Consider the following 23014-nt stretch of genomic DNA (forward strand, 5'->3'; position numbering starts at 1 on the left):
GGGTTGGCCCATACTAGACTAGAGGGTTGGTCCATATTAGACTAGAGGGTTGGCCCATATTAGACTAGAGGGTTGGCCCATATTAGACTAGAGGGTTGGTCCATATTAGACTAGAGGGTTGGTCCATATTAGACTAGAGGGTTGGTCCATATTAGACTAGAGGGTTGGCCCATATTAGACTAGAGGGTTGGTCCATATTAGACTAGAGGGTTGGCCCATATTAGACTAGAGGGTTGGCCCATATTAGACTAGAAGGTTGGCCCATATTAGACTAGAGGGTTGGTCCATAGAGGAGCGGGGGAATATTGTTCTAACGGGGTTATACTAGGGACATTGGGTTATAATGGGGACATTGGGTTATAATGGGGACATTGGGTTATAATGGGGACATTGGGTTATAATGGGTGAATAGGGTTATAATGGGTGAATAGGGTTATAATGGGGACATTGGGTTATAATGGGGACATTGGGTTATAATGGGGACATTGGGTTATAATGGGGACATTGGGTTATAATGGGGACATTGGGTTATAATGGGGACATAATGGGTGAATAGGGTTATAATGGGGACATTGGGTTATAATGGGGACATTGGGTTATAATGGGGGCATAATGGGTGAATAGGGTTATAATGGGATTATAAGAGATAAAATGGGGTATAGGGTTCTAACCGAGTTATAATGGGTTATAACAGAGTTATAATGGGGGAATGGGTTTATAATGGGGTTATGTTTATAATGGGGTTATAGGGTTATAATGGTGTTATAATTGGGAGTAGGGTTATAATGGGGGAATATGGTTATAATGTGGTTATATGTGGGAATAGGTTAATAATGGGGTTATAGGGTTATAATGGGGAGCAGAGTTATAATGGGGTTATAATGGGGGAGTAGGGTTATAATGGGGTTAAAGGGTTATAATGGGTTATAACGGGGGAATAGGGTTATAATGGGGTTATAGGGTTATAATGGAGGAATAGGATTATAATGGGGTTATAGGGTTATAAAGGGGTTATAAGGTTATAATGGAGGAATAGGATTATAATGGGGTTATAGGGTTATAATGGGGTTATAGGGTTATAATGGAGGAATAGGATTTTAATGGGGTTATAATGGGGTTATAGGGTTATAATGGGGGAATAGGGTTATAATGGGGTTATAGGGTTATAATGGGGTTATAGGGTTATAATGGGGTTATAGGGTTATAATGGGGTTATAGGGTTATAATGGGGTTATATCTGGTACTAAAGGAATCCTGATACTCCTAGATGTGTTGTTATGTAACCATTGGAAACCATTTCAGCTCTCCCTTGGAGTCGAAGCTAGAGGCCTGTTTCATGGTGTCATTTCCTGTCATTTCTAATTGGTTTAGAGGTCAGTAGAAAGCACACAGAGAGAGTTCCCATAGAAAGAACCAGCTAATGTTTCTCTCATCCATCTACATTAGACCAGTGCGTTGGGCAGTCAGTGTGTCTGTCCTCATCCATCTACATTAGACCAGTGCGTTGGGCAGTCAGTGTGTCTGTCCTCATCCATCTACATTAGACCAGTGGGTCTGTCCTCATCCATCTACATTAGACCAGTGGGTCTGTCCTCATCCATCTACATTAGACCAGTGTGTTGGGCAGTCAGTGTGTCTGTCCTCATCCATCTACATTAGACCAGTGCGTTGGGCAGTCAGTGTGTCTGTCCTCATCCATCTACATTAGACCAGTGGGTCTGTCCTCATCCATCTACATTAGACCAGTGTGTTGGGCAGTCAGTGTGTCTGTCCTCATCCATCTACATTAGACCAGTGTGTCTGTCCTCATCCATCTACATTAGACCAGTGTGTCTGTCCTCATCCATCTACATTAGACCAGTGCGTTGGGCAGTCAGTGTGTCTGTCCTCATCCATCTACATTAGACCAGTGTGTCTGTCCTCATCCATCTACATTAGACCAGTGTGTCTGTCCTCATCCATCTACATTAGACCAGTGTGTCTGTCCTCATCCATCTACATTAGACCAGTGCTTTGGGCAGTCAGTGTGTCTGTCCTCATCCATCTACATTAGACCAGTGCGTTGGGCAGTCAGTGGGTCTGTCCTCATCCATCTACATTAGACCAGTGCGTTGGGCAGTCAGTGTGTCGGGGGGAGAGAGATACGGAGAGAGAGATGGAGAGAGAGATGGAGAGGGGGGAAGAGAGAGATGGAGAGAGATATGGAGAGAGAGATGGAGAGGGAGAGGGGGAAGAGAGAGACAGAGAGAGAGATGGAGAGGGAGAAGAGAGACGGAGAGAGAGACAGAGAGAGAGATGGAGAGAGTGATGGAGAGGGGGGAAGAGAGAGACGGATAGAGAGAAGAAAGAGGGGGAGAGAGAAGAAAGAGGGGGAGAGAGGGAAAAGATGGGGAGAGAGGAACAGAGAGAGCATAGAGGTAGATAAGGAGAGAGAGAAGAAAAATGGGGAGAGAGGAACAGAGAGAGCATAGAGGTAGATAAGGAGAGAGACTATGAAGCTGACTGAGTGATCTAGAATAGATAATATGGATTAGTGTGGTGGGGTCTCTAACACAGAGACAACAGGACTGACTGCACCACCCTGACATTACCCTGTTACACCTTAACACGGTACACTGGAGACAGGCGTGTTGGGGTTTCATCGTGTGCGGGGCTTGGCGTGTGGACCTTGGCTGTGCAGAGCTTCAATGTCGAGGCTTCAGCATGCAGGCTGTTTGGCCCGCTGTGTGTGGGGCTGGCAGAGACAGTGCTGAGTAGTGTAGTACTTACCATGCTGTGTGAAGAGATCACTGTGGACGATGTCGATGAGACAGTGTAGCTTCTGTTTGACCAGACGACCCAGAGGCACCTTCAGAATGAACTCTGTGAACAGTTTACTGTAAAGACAAACAACAACAGAATGAACTCTGTGAACAGTTTACTGTAAAGACAAACAGAATGAACTCTGTGAACAATTTACTGTAAAGAGAAACAGAATGAACTCTGTGAACAGTTTACTGTAAAGACAAACAGAATGAACTCTGTGAACAGTTTACTGTAAAGACAAACAGAATGAACTCTGAGAACAGTTTACTGTAAAGACAAACAGAATGAACTCTGAGAACAGTTTACTGTAAAGACAAACAGAATGAACTCTGTGAACAGTTTACTGTAAAGACAAACAGAATGAACTCTGTGAACAGTTTACTGTAAAGACAAACAGAATGAACTCTGTGAACAGTTTACTGTAAAGACAAACAGAATGAACTCTGAGAACAGTTTACTGTAAAGACAAACAGAATGAACTCTGTGAACAGTTTACTGTAAAGACAAACAGAATGAACTCTGTGAACAGTTTACTGTAAAGACAAACAGAATGAACTCTGTGAACAGTTTACTGTAAAGACAAACAGAATGAACTCTGAGAACAGTTTACTGTAAAGACAAACAGAATGAACTCTGTGAACAGTTTACTGTAAAGACAAACAGAATGAACTCTGTGAACAGTTTACTGTAAAGACAAACAGAATGAACTCTGTGAACAGTTTACTGTAAAGACAAACAGAATGAACTCTGTGAACAGTTTACTGTAAAGACAAACAACAACAGAATGAACTCTGTGAACAGTTTACTGTAAAGACAAACAGAATGAACTCTGTGAACAGTTTACTGTAAAGACAAACAGAATGAACTCTGAGAACAGTTTACTGTAAAGACAAACAACAACAGAATGAACTCTGTGAACAGTTTACTGTAAAGACAAACAGAATGAACTCTGAGAACAGTTTACTGTAAAGACAAACAGAATGAACTCTGAGAACAGTGGGTATTACATAGAACACAACTACATCATGTTAACAACATGGGTATTACATAGAACACAACTACATCCTGTTAACAACATGAGTATTACATAGAACACAACTTCATCATGTTAACAACATGGGTATTACATAGAACACAACTACATCATGTTAACAACATGGTATTACATAGAACACAACTACATCATGTTAACATGGGTATTACATAGAACACAACTACATCCTGTTAACAACATGGGTATTACATAGAACACAACTACATCATGTTAACAACATGGGTATTACATAGAACACAACTACATCATGTTAACAACATGGGTATTACATAGAACACAACTACATCCTGTTAACAACATGGGTATTATATAGAACACAACTACATCATGTTAACAACATGGGTATTACATAGAACACAACTACATCCTGTTAACAACATGGGTATTACATAGAACACAACTACATCATGTTAACAACATGGGTATTACATAGAACACAACTACATCCTGTTAACAACATGGGTATTATATAGAACACAACTACATCATGTTAACAACATGGGTATTACATAGAACACAACTACATCCTGTTAACAACATGGGTATTACATAGAACACAACTACATCATGTTAACAACATGGGTATTACATAGAACTACATCATGTTAACAACATGGGTATTACATAGAACACAACTACATCCTGTTAACAACATGGGTATTACATAGAACTACATCCTGTTAACAACATGGGTATTACATAGAACACAACTACATCCTGTTAACAACATGGGTATTACATAGAACACTATCCTGTTAACAACATGGGTATTACATAGAACACAACTACATCCTGTTAACAACATGAGTATTACATAGAACACAACTACATCATGTTAACAACATGGGTATTACATAGAACACAACTACATCCTGTTAACAACATGGGTATTACATAGAACACAACTACATCCTGTTAACAACATGGGTATTACATAGAACACAACTACATCCTGTTAACAACATGGGTATTACATAGAACACAACTACATCCTGTTAACAACATGGGTATTACATAGAACACAACTACATCATGTTAACATGGGTATTACATAGAACACAACTACATCATGTTAACAACATGGGTATTACATAGAACACAACTACATCATGTTAACAACATGGGTATTACATAGATCACAACTTCATCATGTTAACAACATGGGTATTACATAGAACACAACTACATCATGTTAACATGGGTATTACATAGAACACAACTACATCATGTTAACAACATGGGTATTACATAGAACACAACTACATCATGTTAACATGGGTATTACATAGAACACAACTACATCATGTTAACAACATGGGTATTACATAGAACACAACTACATCCTGTTAACATGGGTATTACATAGAACACAACTACATCATGTTAACAACATGGGTATTACATAGAACAGAACTACATCATGTTAACAACATGGGTATTACATAGAACACAACTACATCTTGTTAACAACATGGGTATTACATAGAACTACATCATGTTAACAACATGGGTATTACATAGAACACAACTACATCATGTTAACAACATGGGTATTACATAGAACACAACTACATCATGTTAACAACATGGGTATTACATAGAACACAACTACATCATGTTAACATGGGTATTACATAGAACACAACTACATCATGTTAACAACATGGGTATTACATAGAACACAACTACATCCTGTTAACAACATGGGTATTACATAGAACACAACTACATCCTGTTAACAACATGGGTATTACATAGAACACAACTACATCCTGTTAACAACATGGGTATTACATAGAACACAACTACATCCTGTTAACAACATGGGTATTACATAGAACACAACTACATCCTGTTAACAACATGGGTATTACATAGAACACAACTAGATCCTGTTAGCAACATGGGTATTACATAGAACTACATCCTGTTAACAACATGGGTATTAAATTGACCATATTTTTGATGGAATATATCCTTTGAGGAGAATGTTCTCTGAGGACAGCACATTCCTGGGATGAGGGATGAGGGGGTGTTCTCCTGAGCTAGAGGACGGGTACTGAAGTTCTGCATGCTGCTGTTGGAGGGAAAGTGTTTGGCAAGGGATGAAACATTCTCAACACGGCTCATCCCTCTCGTCTCCTCAGCCAGGTTTGTGTTGACAACTGGAGCAACTAATCCCCTGCTCTTCTGTCAGTGAGGAAGAAAAGCAGAAAGCTTGCCCTCCACCTTCCTTTCCTTCGGCTCTGACAGAACAGCTTTGCCCTGCCGGCGCTATCAAATAACAGGAAACGGGAAGCTGGGTGGAACGGAGAAAGCCAGCCACACAGAAAGGCCAGCTGAACACTGTAATCTGTGATTAGAAAAGCAGCCAGGGACAGAGCATGTGGGGAAAATGACACTGTAGGGGCTTTGTATTCAGGTGTTTTCTGGCTTTAACACTGGACACTGTGGGGAACAGGAGAAGAGGAGAAGAAGGGAGGGAGGGAGGGAGGGAGGGAGGGAGGGAGGGAGGGGAGGGAGGGGAGGGAGGGAGGGGAGGAGGGGAGCAGTTGACCCGTGAGCAGTTGACCAGCTCAGCTTCCTGAATGTAGAACAGGACGCTAGTTAATAAAGACGAACGTCTCAACGTAGGTGGAGGCTTCAAACTAAACCCATGGCTGTATAACAAAAACACACCCTCATCTTCTAATATTACATTAGCTAGTCTGTCAAACTGGAGTGTCCTGGTAATCTAGTAATCTAGTGTCTTAGTGATCTAGTGTCCTAGTAATCTAGTGTCCTAGTGATCTAGTAATCTAGTAATCTAGTGTCCTAGTAATCTAGTGTCCTAGTAATCTAGTGTCCTAGTAATCTAGTGTCCTAGTAATCTAGTGTCTTAGTGATCTAGTGTCCTAGTAATCTAGTGATCTAGTAATCTAGTGATCTAGTAATCTAGTGATCTAGTAATCTAGTGTCCTAGTGTTCTAGTAATCTAGTGTTCTAGTAATCTAGTGTTCTAGTAAACTAGTAATCTAGTAATCTAGTGTCCTAGTAATCTAGTGTCCTAGTAATCTAGTGTCCTAGTAATCTAGTGTCCTAGTGATCTAGTAATCTAGTGTTCTAGTAATCTAGTGTTCTAGTAATCTAGTGTTCTAGTAATCTAGTGTCCTAATAATCTAGTATCCAAGTAATCTAGTGTCCTAGTAATCTAGTGTTCTAGTAATCTAGAGTCCTAGTAATCTAGTGTTCTAGTAATCTAGAGTCCTAGTAATCTAGTGTTCTAGTAATCTAGTGTTCTAGTAATCTAGTGTTCTATTAATCTAGAGTCCTAGTAATCTAGTGTCCAAGTAATCTAGTAATCTAGTATCCAAGTAATCTAGTGTCCTAGTAATCTAGTGATCTAGTAATCTAGTGTCCTACTAATCTAGTAATCTAGTGTCCTAGTAATCTAGTGTCCTAGTAATCTAGTGTCCTAGTAATCTAGTGTCCAAGTAATCTAGTGATCTAGTGTCCTAGTAATCTAGTGTCCTAGTAATCTAGTGATCTAGTAATCTAGTGATCTAGTAATCTAGTGATCTAGTAATCTAGTGTCCTAGTGTTCTAGTAATCTAGTGTTCTAGTAATCTAGTGTTCTAGTAAACTAGTAATCTAGTAATCTAGTGTCCTAGTAATCTAGTGTCCTAGTAATCTAGTGTCCTAGTGATCTAGTAATCTAGTGTTCTAGTAATCTAGTGTTCTAGTAATCTAGTGTTCTAGTAATCTAGTGTCCTAGTAATCTAGTATCCAAGTAATCTAGTGTCCTAGTAATCTAGTGTTCTAGTAATCTAGAGTCCTAGTAATCTAGTGTTCTAGTAATCTAGTGTTCTAGTAATCTAGTGTTCTATTAATCTAGAGTCCTAGTAATCTAGTGTCCAAGTAATCTAGTAATCTAGTATCCAAGTAATCTAGTGTCCTAGTAATCTAGTGATCTAGTAATCTAGTGTCCTACTAATCTAGTAATCTAGTGTCCTAGTAATCTAGTGTCCTAGTAATCTAGTGTCCAAGTAATCTAGTGATCTAGTATCCAAGTAATATAGTGTCCTAGTAATCTAGTGATCTAGTAATCTAGTGTTCTAGTAATCTAGTGTCCTACTAATCTAGTAATCTAGTGTCCTAGTAATCTAGTGTCCAAGTAATCTAGTGATCTAGTATCCAAGTAATCTAGTGTCCTAGTGTCCTAGTAATCTAGTGATCTAGTAATCTAGTGTCCTACTAATCTAGTAATCTAGTGGTCTAGTAATCTAGTGTCCTAGTAATCTAGTGTCCAAGTAATCTAGTGATCTAGTATCCAAGTAATCTAGTGTCCTAGTGTCCTAGTAAAGTAGTAATCTAGTAATCTAGTGTCCTAGTAATCTAGTGTCCTAGTGTCCTAGTAATCTAGTAATCTAGTGTCCTAGTAATCTAGTAATCTAGTAAAGTAGTAATCTAGTAATCTAGTGTCCTAGTAATCTAGTAATCTAGTGTCCTAGTAATCTAGTGTCCTAGTAATCTAGTGTCCTAGTGTCCTAGTAATCTAGTAATCTAGTGTCCTAGTAATCTAGTAATCTAGTAAAGTAGTAATCTAGTAATCTAGTGTCCTAGTAATCTAGTGATCTAGTGTCCTAGTAATCTAGTGATCTAGTAATCTAGTAATCTAGTGATCCAGTAATCTATTGATCTATTGCTAAAACTTTGATGTGCAGCTAGTCATTTATAAAAGCCTTTCTAATTAAAATGTTATTTTGTATTATTAAATGAATATAATACGATGATCTAACATTCATGACAGGTCAGATTAACCGCTGTACTGTTGAAGCAGCAGGTCTACGTTTCCAAGGCAACCAGGACTATTTATAACCAACCCACATGGTACAGCTGGTGAATGTTAAGTGGTGTGTGTGTGGTGTGTGGTGTGTGGTGTGTGGTGTGTGGTGTGTGTGTTGTGTGTTGTGTGTTGTGTGTTGTGTGTTGTGTGTTGTGTGTTGTGTGGTGTGTGTGTGTGTGTGTGTGTGTGTGGTGTGTGTGGTGTGTGTGGTGTGTGTGGTGTGTGTGGTGTGTGTGTGTGTGTGTGTGTGTGTGGTGTGTGTGGTGTGTGTGGTGTGTGTGGTGTGTGTGGTGTGTGTGGTGTGTGTGTGGTGTGTGTGGTGTGTGTGTGGTGTGTGTGGTGTGTGGTGTGTGTGTGGTGTGTGTGTGTGTGGTGTGTGTGGTGTGTGTGGTGTGTGTGTGTGTGTTGTGTGTGTGTGGTGTGTGTTGTGTGTGGTGTGTGGTGTGTGTGTGGTGTGTGTGTGTGGTGTGTGTGTGGTGTGTGTGTGGTGTGTGTTGTGTGTGGTGTGTGGTGTGTGTGTGGTGTGTGGTGTGTGTGTGTGTGTGTGGTGTGTGTGGTGTGTGTGGTGTGTGTGGTGTGTGTGTGGTGTGTGTTGTGTGTGTGTGGTGTGTGGTGTGTGTGGTGTGTTGTGTGGTGTGTGTGGTGTGTGTGGTGTGTGTGTGTGTGGTATGTGTGGTGTGTGTGGTGTGTGTGGTGTGTGGTGTGTGTGTGGTGTGTGGTGTGTGTGTGGTGTGTGTGGTGTGTGGTGTGTGTGGTGTGTGGTGTGTGTGTGGTGTGTGTGTGTGTGGTGTGTGTGGTGTGTGGTGTGTGTGGTGTGTGTGGTGTGTGGTGTGTGGTGTGTGGTGTGTGGTGTGTGGTGTGTGGTGTGTGGTGTGTGGTGTGTGGTGTGTTGTGTGTGGTGTGTGGTGTGTGTGGTGTGTGTGGTGTGTGTGGTGTGTGTGGTGTGTGTGGTGTGTGTGTGGTGTGTGTGTGTGGTGTGTGGTGTGTGTGTGGTGTGTGTAGGTGTGTGGTGTGTGGTGTGTGGTGTGTGTGTGTGTGTGGTGTGTGTGGTGTGTGTGGTGTGTGTGGTGTGTGTTGTGTGTGGTGTGTGTGTGTGGTGTGGTGTGTGTGTGGTGTGTGTGTGGTGTGTGTGTGTGGTGTGTGTGTGGTGTGTGTGTGTGTGTGTGTGTGTGTGTAGCACAGATCCTAAAGGTAAGTCGTTCTAGAATAACGAGGAGTGACTACTCACACTGCACCAGACACCATGTCAAATCAACTCTTTAATCCAAACCAACTGTTAAAAGGTAATCGCCCCCCCAAAAATAAAGAGGAGACAAATCTCTAAAACACGGAATGTCATTTCAAATAGACGCTTAATGACGAGACAAACCCACTGAGCAAGGCATGCTCTTCAGTCTCCCTCTTCCATGTCAGAGGGCTTTACCTTAATTAGTCAAATCATTTATACACGTCTTCATCTCTTAGATTGACTTTAAACTCACAGCTTTTCAGATTCACTCCGCACCTCGTCCTTGGCTTCTGGCCTCCTTACATGTACAGCTAATGACACTAGAGTGCAGGTCTAACAGGAGTCACAGATAATGACACTAGAGAACAGGTCTAACAGGAGTCACAGATAATGACACTAGAGAACATGTCTAACAGGAGTCACAGATAATGACACTAGAGTACAGGTCTAACAGGAGTCACAGATAATGACACTAGAGAACAGGTCTAACAGGAGTCACAGATAATGACACTAGAGTACAGGTCTAACAGGAGTCACAGATAATGACACTACAGAACAGGTCTAACAGGAGTCACAGATAATGACACTACAGAACAGGTCTAACAGGAGTCACAGATAATGACACTAGAGTACAGGTCTTACAGGAGTCACAGATAATGACACTACAGAACAGGTCTAACAGGAGTCACAGATAATGACACTACAGAACAGGTCTAACAGGAGTCACAGATAATGACACTAGAGTACAGGTCTTACAGGAGTCACAGATAATGACACTACAGAACAGGTCTTACAGGAGTCACAGATAATGACACTAGAGTACAGGTCTAACAGGAGTCACAGATAATGACACTAGAGTACAGGTCTAACAGGAGTCACAGATAATAACACTAGAGTACAGGTCTAACAGGAGTCACAGATAATGACACTAGAGAACAGGTCTAACAGGAGTCACAGATAATGACACTAGAGAACAGGTCTAACAGGAGTCACAGATAATGACACTAGAGAACAGGTCTAACAGGAGTCACAGATAATGACACTAGAGAACAGGTCTAACAGGAGTCACAGATAATGACACTAGAGAACAGGTCTAACAGGAGTCACAGATAATGACACTAGAGAACAGGTCTAACAGGAGTCACAGATAATGACACTAGAGAACAGGTCTAACAGGAGTCACAGATAATGACACTAGAGAACAGGTCTAACAGGAGTCACAGATAATGACACTAGAGTACAGGTCTTACAGGAGTCACAGATAATGACACTAGAGAACAGGTCTAACAGGAGTCACAGATAATGACACTAGAGAACAGGTCTAACAGGAGTCACAGATAATGACACTAGAGTAGAGGTCTAACAGGAGTCACAGATAATGACACTAGAGAACAGGTCTAACAGGAGTCACAGATAATGACACTAGAGAACAGGTCTAACAGGAGTCACAGATAATGACACTACAGAACAGGTCTAACAGGAGTCACAGATAATGACACTAGAGTACAGGTCTAACAGGAGTCACAGATAATGACACTAGAGTACAGGTCTAACAGGAGTCACAGATAATGACACTAGAGAACAGGTCTAACAGGAGTCACAGATAATGACACTAGAGAACAGGTCTAACAGGAGTCACAGATAATGACACTAGAGTACAGGTCTAACAGGAGTCACAGATAATGACACTAGAGTACAGGTCTAACAGGAGTCACAGATAATGATACACAGTATTGGTCTAACAGCAGTCACAGCTAATGACACTAGAGAACAGGTCTAACAGGAGTCACAGATAATGACACTAGAGAACAGGTCTAACAGGAGTCACAGATAATGACAATAGAGTACAGGTCTAACATGAGTCACAGATAATGACACTAGAGTACAGGTCTAACAGGAGTCACAGATAATGACACTAGAGAACAGGTCTAACAGGAGTCACAGATAATGACACTAGAGAACATGTCTAACAGGAGTCACAGAAAATGACACTAGAGAACAGGTCTAACAGGAGTCACAGATAATGACACTAGAGTACAGGTCTAACAGGAGTCACAGTAGTGTATAGTGTATATAACCAGATGTGTTATAACATATTAACCACAGGACAGGTCTAACAGGAGTCCCAGTAGTGTATAGTGTATATAACCAGATGTGTTATAACATATTAACCACAGGACAGGTCTAACAGGAGTCCCCAGTAGTGTATAGTGTATATAACCAGATGTGTTATAACATATTAACCACAGGACAGGTCTAACAGGAGTCCCCAGTAGTGTATAGTGTATATAACCAGATGTGTTATAACATATTAACCACAGGACAGGTCTAACAGGAGTCCCCAGTAGTGTATAGTGTATATAACCAGATGTGTTATAACATATTAACCACAGGACAGGTCTAACAGGAGTCCCCAGTAGTGTATAGTGTATATAACCAGATGTGTTATAACATATTAACCACAGGACAGGTCTAACAGGAGTCCCAGTAGTGTATAGTGTATATAACCAGATGTGTTATAACATATTAACCACAGGACAGGTCTAACAGGAGTCCCCAGTAGTGTATAGTGTATATAACCAGATGTGTTATAACATATTAACCACAGGACAAGTCTAACAGGAGTCCCCAGTAGTGTATAGTGTATATAACCAGATGTGTTATAACATATTAACCACAGGACAGGTCTAACAGGAGTCTCCAGTAGTGTATAGTGTATATAACCAGATGTGTTATAACATATTAACCACAGGACAGGTCTAACAGGAGTCCTAGTAGTGTATAGTGTATATAACCAGATGTGTTATAACATAGTCACCACAGGACAGCAGTTTCCCTGATGAAAACATACCTGAGCTCCTTGGGATCGAAGACCAGTTTGACATCGTTCACGATGGTGGGGACGTATTTCAGCGCTGCACCCTGGACAAAACAAAAACGATGAATGATTATCCCTGATCTTAAAGGTTTGAATTATAGATGACCAACTGTGTAACAGCCCTGGATGACAGCCCTGGATGACCAACCGTGTAACAGCCCTGGATGACCAACCGTGTAACAGCCCTGGACGACCAACCGTGTAACAGCCCTGGATGACCAACCGTGTAACAGCCCTGGATGACCAACCGTGTAACAGCCCTGGATGACCAACCGTGTAACAGCCCTGGACGACCAACCGTGTAACAGCCCTGGATGACCAACTGTGTAACAGCCCTGGACGACCAACCGTGTAACAGCCCTGGATGACCAACCGTGTAACAGCCCGGGATGACCAACCGTGTAACAGCCCTGGATGACCAACCGTGTAACAGCCCTGGACGACCAACCGTGTAACAGCCCGGGATGACCAACCGTGTAACAGCCCTGGATGACCAACTGTGTAACAGCCCTGGATGACCAACAGTGTAACAGCCCGGGATGACCAACCGTGTAACAGCCCTGGATGACCAACTGTGTAACAGCCCTGGACGACCAACAGTGTAACAGCCCGGGATGACCAACTGTGTAACAGCCCGGGATGACCAACCGTGTAACAGCCCTGGATGACCAACTGTGTAACAGCCCGGGATGACCAACCGTGTAACAGCCCTGGATGACCAACTGTGTAACAGCCCTGACCCTCACTAGAATGTTGAAAATGTTAACTAGAATATCACACTACTGTGTATGACTGAATGTGTTTCATAGCATTGGCTATGGATTCTACGTGACACTTATTGCCGAGCGTTGATTCTAGAAAACAATCATCTATAGTAGTGCTGCTTCCCAGAGGCCCTACCACACTCCAGAGGCCCTACCGCTGCCCAGAGGCCCAACCCCTATCCAGAGGCTCAACCCCTATCCAGAGGCTCAACCCCTATCCAGAGGCTCAACCCCTATCCAGAGGCCCTACCCCTATCCAGAGGCCCTACCCCTATCCAGAGGCCCTACCGCTGCCCAGAGGCCCAACCCCTATCCAGAGGCTCAACCCCTATCCAGAGGCCCTACCGTTGCCCAGAGGCCCTACCGTTGCCCAGAGGCCCTACCGCTGCCCAGAGGCCCTACCGCTGCCCAGAGCCCCTACCGCTGCCCAGAGCCCCTACCGCTGCCCAGAGCCCCTACCGCTGCCCAGAGGCCCTACCGCTGCCCAGAGGCCCTACCGCTATCCAGAGTCCCTACCGCTGCCCAGAGTCCCTACCACTATCCAAAGTCCCTACCACTACCGCTGCCCAGAGGCCCTACCGCTGCCCAGAGGCCCTACCGCTGCCCAGAGGCCCTACCGCTGCCCAGTGGCCCTACCGCTGCCCAGAGGCCCTACCGCTGCCCAGAGACCCTACCGCTGCCCAGAGGCCCTACCGCTGCCCAGAGGCCCTACCGCTGCGCTGCCCAGAGGCCCTACCGCTGCGCTGCCCAGAGGCCCTACCGCTGCGCTGCCCAGAGGCCCTACCGCTGCGCTGCCCAGAGGCCCTACCGCTGCGCTGCCCAGAGGCCCTACCGCTGCACTGCCCAGAGGCCCTACCGCTGCACTGCCCAGAGGCCCTACCGCTGCACTGCCCAGAGGCCCTACCACTGCCCAGAGGCCATACCACTGTCCAGAGGCCCTACCACTGCACTGCCCAGAGGCCCTACCACTGCACTGCCCAGAGGCCCTACCACTGTCCAGAGGCCCTACCGCTGCACTGCCCAGAGGCCCTACCGCTGCACTGCCCAGAGGCCCTACCGCTGCACTGCCCAGAGACCCTACCACTGTCCAGAGGCACTACCACTGCACTGTCCAGAGGCCCTACCACTGCCCAGAGGCCCTACCACTGCCCTACACTGTCCAGAGGCCCTACCGCTGTCCAGAGGCCCTACCGCTGCCCAGAGGCCCTACCGCTGCGCTGCCCAGAGGCCCTACCGCTGCGCTGCCCAGAGGCCCTACCGCTGCGCTGCCCAGAGGCCCTACCGCTGCGCTGCCCAGAGGCCCTACCGCTGCACTGCCCAGAGGCCCTACCGCTGCACTGCCCAGAGGCCCTACCGCTGCCCAGAGGCCCTACCGCTGCCCAGAGGCCCTACCGCTGCCCAGAGGCCCTACCGCTGCCCAAAGCCCCTACCGCTGCCCAGAGGCCCTACCGCTGCCCAGAGGCCCTACCGCTGCCCAGCGGCCCTACCGCTGCCCAGAGGCCCTACCGCTGCCCAGAGGCCCTACCGCTATCCAGAGGCCCTACCGCTGCCCAGAGGCCCTACCGCTATCCAGAGTCCCTACCGCTGCCCAGAGGCCCTACCACTATCCAGAGTCACTACCGCTGCCCAGAGGCCCTACCGCTGCCCAGAGGCCCTACCGCTGTCCAGAGGCCCTACCGCTGCCCAGAGGCCCTACCGCTGCCCAGAGGCCCTACCACTGCACTGCCCAGAGGCCCTAACGCTGCCCAGAGGCCCTACCGCTGCCCAGAGGCCCTACCGCTGCCCAGAGGCCCTACCGCTGCCCAGAGGCCCTACCGCTGCCCAGAGGCCCTACCGCTGCACTACCCAGAGGCCCTACCGCTGCGCTGCCCAGAGGCCCTACCGCTGCGCTGCCCAGAGGCCCTACCGCTGCGCTGCCCAGAGGCCCTACCGCTGCGCTGCCCAGAGGCCCTACCGCTGCGCTGCCCAGAGGCCCTACCGCTGCGCTGCCCAGAGGCCCTACCGCTGCACTGCCCAGAGGCCCTACCGCTGCACTGCCCAGAGGCCATACCACTGTCCAGAGGCCCTACCACTGCACTGCCCAGAGGCCCTACCACTGTCCAGAGGCCCTACCGCTGCACTGCCCAGAGGCCCTACCACTGCCCAGAGGCCATACCACTGTCCAGAGGCCCTACCACTGCACTGTCCAGAGGCCCTACCACTGTCCAGAGGCCCTACCACTGTCCAGAGGCCCTACCACTGTCCAGAGGCCCTACCACTGTCCAGAGGCCCTACCACTGTCCAGAGGCCCTACCACTGCCCAGAGGCCCTACCACTGCCCAGAGGCCCTACCACTGCCCAGAGGCCCTACCACTGCCCAGAGGCCCTACCACTGCCCAGAGGCCCTACCACTGCCCAGAGGCCCTACCACTGCCCAGAGGCCCTACCACTGCCCAGAGGCCCTACACTGGTAGAGGCCCTACCACTGTCCAGAGGCCCTACCACTGTCCAGAGGCCCTACCACTGTCCAGAGGCCCTACCACTGCCCAGAGGCCCTACCACTGCCCAGAGGCCCTACCACTGCCCAGAGGCCCTACCACTGCCCAGAGGCCCTACCACTGCCCAGAGGCCCTACCACTGCCCAGAGGCCCTACCACTGCCCAGAGGCCCTACCACTGCCCAGAGGCCCTACACTGGTAGAGGCCCTACCACTGTCCAGAGGCCCTAGCGCTGCCCAGAGGCCCTACCGCTGCCCAGAGGCGCTACCGCTGCCCAGAGGCCCTACCGCTGCCCGCTACCCTCTATTTCTGATTAACAAACCGTTTATAAGGAGCACTTTTAACGGTGCAACAATTCAACTGTGTTACAAGACTTCCAAAAGGCCTGGTTAAAGGAGGGAGGGCGAGAGGGCGAGAGAGAGAGAGAGGGCGAGAGAGAGAGAGAGGGCGAGAGGGCGAGAGGGCGAGAGGGCGAGAGGGCGAGAGGGCGAGAGGGCGAGAGGGCGAGAGGGCGAGAGGGCGAGAGGGCGAGAGGGCGAGAGAGAGAGAGAGGGCGAGAGAGAGAGAGAGAGAGAGAGAGAGAGAGAGAGAGAGAGAGAGAGAGAGAGAGAGAGAGAGAGAGAGAGAGAGAGAGAGAGAGAGAGCGAGAGAGAGAGCGAGCGAGCGAGAGAGCGAGAGAGCGAGAGAGAGAGCGAGCGAGAGAGCGAGAGCGAGGGAGGGAGGGAGGGGAGGGAGGGGAGGGAGGGGAGGGATCAGAAAATACCTTGAGGAGGAGCTAAAGAGGAGGAACGCAGAGATGTCCCAGGACACAGAACAGGTCAGATCAGAGAGAAAGATGTCCCAGGACACAGAACAGGTCAGATCAGAGAGAACACAGAGAGATAACAGTTGCAGAAGAAATACATATGAACACAGAGGAGAGGGAGGTACATGGAGAAATCTATTCAGAAAGACAATGAATACAGAGGGAGACGCATGGAGAAATCTATTCAGAAAGACAATGAATACAGAGGAGAGGGAGACACATGGAGAAATCTATTCAGAAAGACAATGAATACAGAGGAGAGGGAGACACATGGAGAAATCTATTCAGAAAGACAATGAATACAGAGGAGAGGGAGACAAATGGAGAAATCTATTCAGAAATACATATGAATAAAGAGGAGAGGGAGACACATGGAGAAATCTATTCAGAAAGACATATGAATAAAGAGGAGAGGGAGGCACATGGAGAAATCTATTCAGAAATACATATGAATAAAGAGGAGAGGGAGACACATGGAGAAATCTATTCAGAAAGACATGAACACAGAGGGAGACACATGGAGAAATCTATTCAGAAAGACATATGAATAAAGAGGAGAAGGAGACACATGGAGAAATCTATTCAGAAAGACATGAACACAGAGGGAGACACATGGAGAAATCTATTCAGAAAGACATGAACACAGAGGGAGACACATGGAGAAATCTATTCAGAAAGACATGAACACAGAGGGAGGCACATGGAGAAATCTATTCAGAAATACATGAACACAGAGGGAGACACATGGAGAAATCTATTCAGAAAGACATATGAATAAAGAGGGGAACAACACACAGACAACAATAACAGATTCACTACCAGTCAAAAGTCTGGACACACCCACTCATTCCAGGTTATTTTTAAATGTTTTACTAGTTTCTAGACTGTAGAATAATAGTGAGGGCATCAAAACTATGAAATAACACATATGGAATCATGTAGGAACCAAAAAAGTGATAAACAAATACAAAAATATATTTCAGATTCTTAAAATAGAAACCCTTTGCCTTGATGACAGCTTTGCACACTCTTGGCATTCTCTCAACCAGCTTCATGAGGTAGTCACCTGGAATGCCTTTCAGTTAACAGGTGTGCCTTAAAAGTTAATTTGTGGAATTGCTTTCCTTCTTAATGCGTTTGAGCCAATCAGTTGTGTTGTGACAAGGTAGATACAGAAGAGCCCTATTTGGTAAAAGACCAAGTCCATATTATGGCAAGAACAGATCAAATAAGCAAAGAGAAACGACAGTCCATCATTACTTTAATTTTCAAGAACTTTGAAAGTTTCTTCAAGTGTAGTAGCAAAAACCATCAAGCGCTATGATGAACCTGGCTCTTAAGAGGACCACCACAGGAAAGGAAGACCCAGAATTACCTTTGCTGCAGAGGATAAGTTCATTAGCAGTAACTGCACCTCAGATTGCAGACCAAATAAATTCTTCACAGAGTTCAAGTAACAGACACATCTCAACATCCACTGTTCAGAGGAGACTGCGTGAATCAGGCCTTCATGGTTCAATTGCTGCTAAGAAACCACTACTATAAGAGACCAATAATAAGAAGAGACTTGCTTGGGCCAAGAAACACGAGAAATGGACATTAGACTGGTGGAAATCTGTCCTTTGGTCTGATGAGTCCAAATTTGAGATTTTTGGTTCCAACCGCCGTGTCTTTGTGAGACGCAGAGTAGGTGAACGGATGATCTCCGCATGTGTGGTTCCCACCATGAAGCATGGAGGAGGAGGTGTTATGGTGCTTTGCTGGTGACACGGTATGTGATTTATTTTGAATTCAAGGCACACTTAACCAGCATGGCTACCACAGAATTCTGCAGCGATACACCATCACATCTAGTTTGGGCTATCATTTGTTTTGTCAACAGGACAATGACCCAAAACACACCCCCAGGCTGTGTAAGGGCTACTTGACCAAGGAGAGTGATGGAGTGCTGCATCAGATGACCTGGCCTCCACAATCACCTGACCTCAACCCAATTGTGATGGTTTGGGATTGAGTTGAACCGTAGAGTAAAGGACAAGCAGCCAACAAGTGCTCAGCATATGTGAGAACTCCTTCAAGACTGTTGGAAAAGCATTCCAGGTGAGGCTGGTTGAGAGAATGCCAAGTGTGTGCAAAGCTGGCATCAAGGCAAAGATTGGCTACTTATAAGAATCTAAAATCTAAAATATTTTTGTTTAAAACTTTTTTGGTTACTACATGATTCCATATGTGTTATTTCATAGTTTTGATGTCTTCACTATTATTCTACAATGTAGAAAAAAGTAAAAATAAAGGTGTGGTGCGTCCTAACTGAATGTACTGTATATTGTCCTTTACCCATAGGGGAGCATGATACAAATGGACACGTAGTGGACATGGGATGGGAACTAGAGACTAGATATACACAGGGAGACATAAATAGAATACCATGGAAACACAAAAGGCATCACTCTGAAGCAGAGACAGACTATATGAATGATGTCCTACCTTCACCATGCCTGTGTTCTCAGAGTTGAGGTTCATCATTTCATTGAAGGAAGTGAAGAGATTCCTCAAGGACTCCATGAAGTCTGCTTCTCCTTTGTTCTCATACAGTCTGGGGAGAAGAGGAGAGATGATGGAGGGAGGAAGAGGAGAGATGATGGAGGGAGGGAGAAGAGAGTGATGAAGGGAGGGAGGGAGGAGAGGAGTGAGGGATGTAGGGAGAGGAGAGAGGGATGGAGAGAGGGATGGAGGGAGAGAGAGAGGAGAGGAGAGAGAGAGGAGAGGAGAGAGAGAGGGAGAGGAGAGGGATGGAGAGAGGGATGGAGGGAGAGGAAAGAGGAATGGAGGGCGACAGAGATGGAGGGAGAGGAGAGAGGGATGGAGGGAGAGGGAGAGGAGAGAGGGATGGCGGGAGAGAGAGGAGAGGAGAGAGGGATGGAGGGAGAGGGAGGAGAGAAAAGAGGGATGTAGGGAGAGAGGGATGGAGGGAGAGAGGGATGGAGGGAGAGAGGGATGGGGAGAAAAGAGGGATGTAGGGAGAGAGGGATGGAGGGAGAGAGGGATGGAGGGAGAGAAGGATGGGGAGAAAAGAGAGAGGGAAGAGGGATAGGAGGAGAGGGGGCGGTAGGAGAGAATGAGGAAGAGAGCAGGAGAAAGAGGAGAGAGAAAGGGAGGAGAGGAGGAATTAAAACCAATGATTAAGAGACCTTTCACAAAGTCCCTCCACACACAATCAGAGACCTGCTGTTAGCTCACACAGAGATGTAAACAGGTCCCCTGTAGCCGGATGCCAGTTGGCCACTTCTCTGTCATTGTTATGTCACTGTTCTCTACCCATCAAACCAGTGCCCACTGACTGCAGGCTCTGCATGGGTTCTCCATGCAAATACCAAACAAGATAAAAATACATTGATCATTGCTGGTGGTCATTAGCATCGAAAACAAGCAGGCTCCACCCCTCCAGCCTGCCTGCTTCCAGCGCCAAAAGTAGGGACAATAACGGCAAGTCCTGGCATAGCAAAAGAGATGCCTATTATTCTGAAATACTTTACGTATGGGGAAGAACAGTTCATTTACTGTGATTATTACTGTGACAAGATGTGATGTGATCGCTAGGTACAAGGCTTCCTAACTGTTTTATAATGAAGGAATCAGGCCAGAGGAGGTGTAGTATATGGCCATTATACCACGGCTAAGGGCTGTTCTTACCCATGATGCAACGCGGAGGGCCTTAGTCGTGGTATACTGGCCATATATCACAAACCCCCGAGGTACATTATTGCTGTGACCAGGGCCTGATTTAGACCTGGAACACCAGGTGGGTGATATTAATGATCAGGGACTGATTTAGACCTGGGACACCAGGTGGATGATATTAATGATCAGGGCCTGATTTAGGCCTGGGACACCAGGTGGGTGATATTAATGATCAGGGTCTGATTTAGACCTGGAACACCAGGTGGGTGATATTAATGATCAGGGACTGATTTAGACCTGGGACACCAGGTGGATGATATTAATGATCAGGGCCTGATTTAGACCCGGGACACCAGGTGGGTGATATTACTGATTAGGGCCTGATTTAGACCTGGGACACCAGGTGGGTGATATTAATGATCAGGGCCTGATTTAGACCTGGAACACCAGGTGGGTGATATTAATGATCAGGGCCTGATTTAGACCTGGGACACCAGGTGGATGATATTAATGACCAGGGCCTGATTTAGACCTAGGACACCAGGTGGGTGCAACTATTCTTTGAGAACATTTCTGAATGGTACTCTGAAGTATCCGTTCTAACCACGAAAGACTTTGATCTTCAGGGAAGCAGAAAGAGAGACGCTGATGAACTGACTCTGGATGGTCCGGCTCCCAACAGAAATCACAACGACACACTGGGTGTAAATATATATTGATTGCGCAATTATTCCTGAATGAGTGAGCGTTCATGTGCAAAGGATTAGCATTTCAATTAATATAATTAGCAACTGTGTAGTGATTCCTTTTGTCTTTCCCTCGTGTTCTCAGGCCACACCCACTTCCCTTTGTCCACCAAGCCGTCATATCGGCTTAGACCACTAGGGAACCTCCACTTTCATTTCCTTGTAACCATATCTACTGTTGTTTGTTTATGCATTTCTGTGATTAGTTAGTTAGTAAATGATTAAGCCAATTGGTGTATGGATGATTCATGGTAAAGGCTGGGTTCGTGCAGATAACAATTTACGACGTTTGGAATGAGACTAACGTGAGGCAAAGAATAATTCATTAATTAGAAGACTAACTGATCAGATATTAAAATATCTGAAGAGTTATATTAGGAAAATTATAACTTTGTAATCTGAAGATTTTCCTTGGTGGCCCGACTTCCTAGTTAATTACATTTACATGATTAGTTTAATCACGTAATAATAAATACAGAGAATTGATTTGATAAAATACCAGTCTTCACTTTTAATGACGCCAAAGACATGACAGTATGGAGACAGAACCTGTACTGTAACCCTTTGTATGGAGACAGAACCTGGACTGTAACCCTTTGTATGGAGACAGAACCTGGACTGTAACCCTTTGTATGGAGACAGAACCTGGACTGTAACCCTTTTGTATGGAGACAGAACCTGGACTGTAACCCTTTGTATGGAGACAGAACCTGGACTGTAACCCTTTGTATGGAGACAGAACCTGGACTGTAACCCTTTGTATGGAGACAGAACCTGGACTGTAACCCTTTGTATGGAGACAGAACCTGGACTGTAACCCTTTTGTATGGAGACAGAACCTGGACTGTAACCCTTTGTATGGAGACAGAACCTGGACTGTAACCCTTTGTATGGAGACAGAACCTGGACTGTAACCCTTTGTAGGGAGACAGAACCTGGACTGTAACCCTTTGTAGGGAGACAGAACCTGGACTGTAACCCTTTGTATGGAGACAGAACCTGGACTGTAACCCTTTGTAGGGAGACAGAACCTGTACTATACCCTGTAACTCTTTGTACGGTGCAAAACAGGAGTGCAAGACAGTAGATTAAAGTAAAGCCTCTATTCTCTCATCTCTAATCCCAACAACACGGCTTGTATCCCACTCACTTGCACAAGGCATGTAAACCTCCCCAAACGGGAACGGAACTATAAAATTAGGTGCTTTGTGGGGGAATTAAACTAATGATGTGTGTCTACAGTCTCCGGATGGTACGGATGTATATTAGTGATTACTGAGAAAAACACAAGTTACTCTTCACTTTGCTACACTGCTGAAGGGGACAAGACATGTTTAGAGGGGGTTTCTTCCTCCTACACTGCTGAAGGGGGGACAAGACATGTTTAGAGGGGGTTTCTTCCTCCTACACTGCTGAGGGGGACAAGACATGTTTAGAGGGGGTTTCTTCCTCCTACACTGCTGAGGGGGACATGTTTAGAGGGGGTTTCTTCCTCCTACACTGCTGAGGGGGTCAAGACATGTTTAGAGGGGGTTTCTTCCTTCTACACTGCTGAAGGGGGACAAGACATGTTTAGAGGGGGTTTCTTCCTCCTACACTGCTGAGGGGGGACAAGACATGTTTAGAGGGGGTTTCTTCCTCCTACACTGCTGAAGGGGGACAAGACATGTTTAGAGGGGGTTTCTTCCTCCTACACTGCTGAGGGGGGACAAGACATGTTTAGAGGGGGTTTCTTCCTCCTACACTGCTGA

The 23014-nt window shown here is 45.8% G+C and overlaps 1 protein-coding gene across 1 annotated transcript in view; it reads right to left on the reverse strand.

The window, feature by feature from the left end:
• LOC129843263 (dedicator of cytokinesis protein 1-like) overlaps positions 1 to 23014 on the reverse strand; it is a 278497-nt gene that overhangs the window by 202949 nt on the left and 52534 nt on the right. The window contains exons 9-12 of the mRNA XM_055911883.1: positions 19324 to 19432; positions 16795 to 16806; positions 12764 to 12834; positions 2770 to 2876 (exon numbers count right to left, since the gene is read on the reverse strand). Of these exons, the coding sequence (XP_055767858.1) occupies positions 2770 to 2876; positions 12764 to 12834; positions 16795 to 16806; positions 19324 to 19432 (299 nt within the window). The remainder of the gene's footprint in view (positions 1 to 2769; positions 2877 to 12763; positions 12835 to 16794; positions 16807 to 19323; positions 19433 to 23014) is intronic.

This window comes from Salvelinus fontinalis, unplaced genomic scaffold (genome assembly GCF_029448725.1).
Source record: "Salvelinus fontinalis isolate EN_2023a unplaced genomic scaffold, ASM2944872v1 scaffold_0101, whole genome shotgun sequence".
Taxonomy (NCBI): Eukaryota; Metazoa; Chordata; class Actinopteri; order Salmoniformes; family Salmonidae; genus Salvelinus; species Salvelinus fontinalis.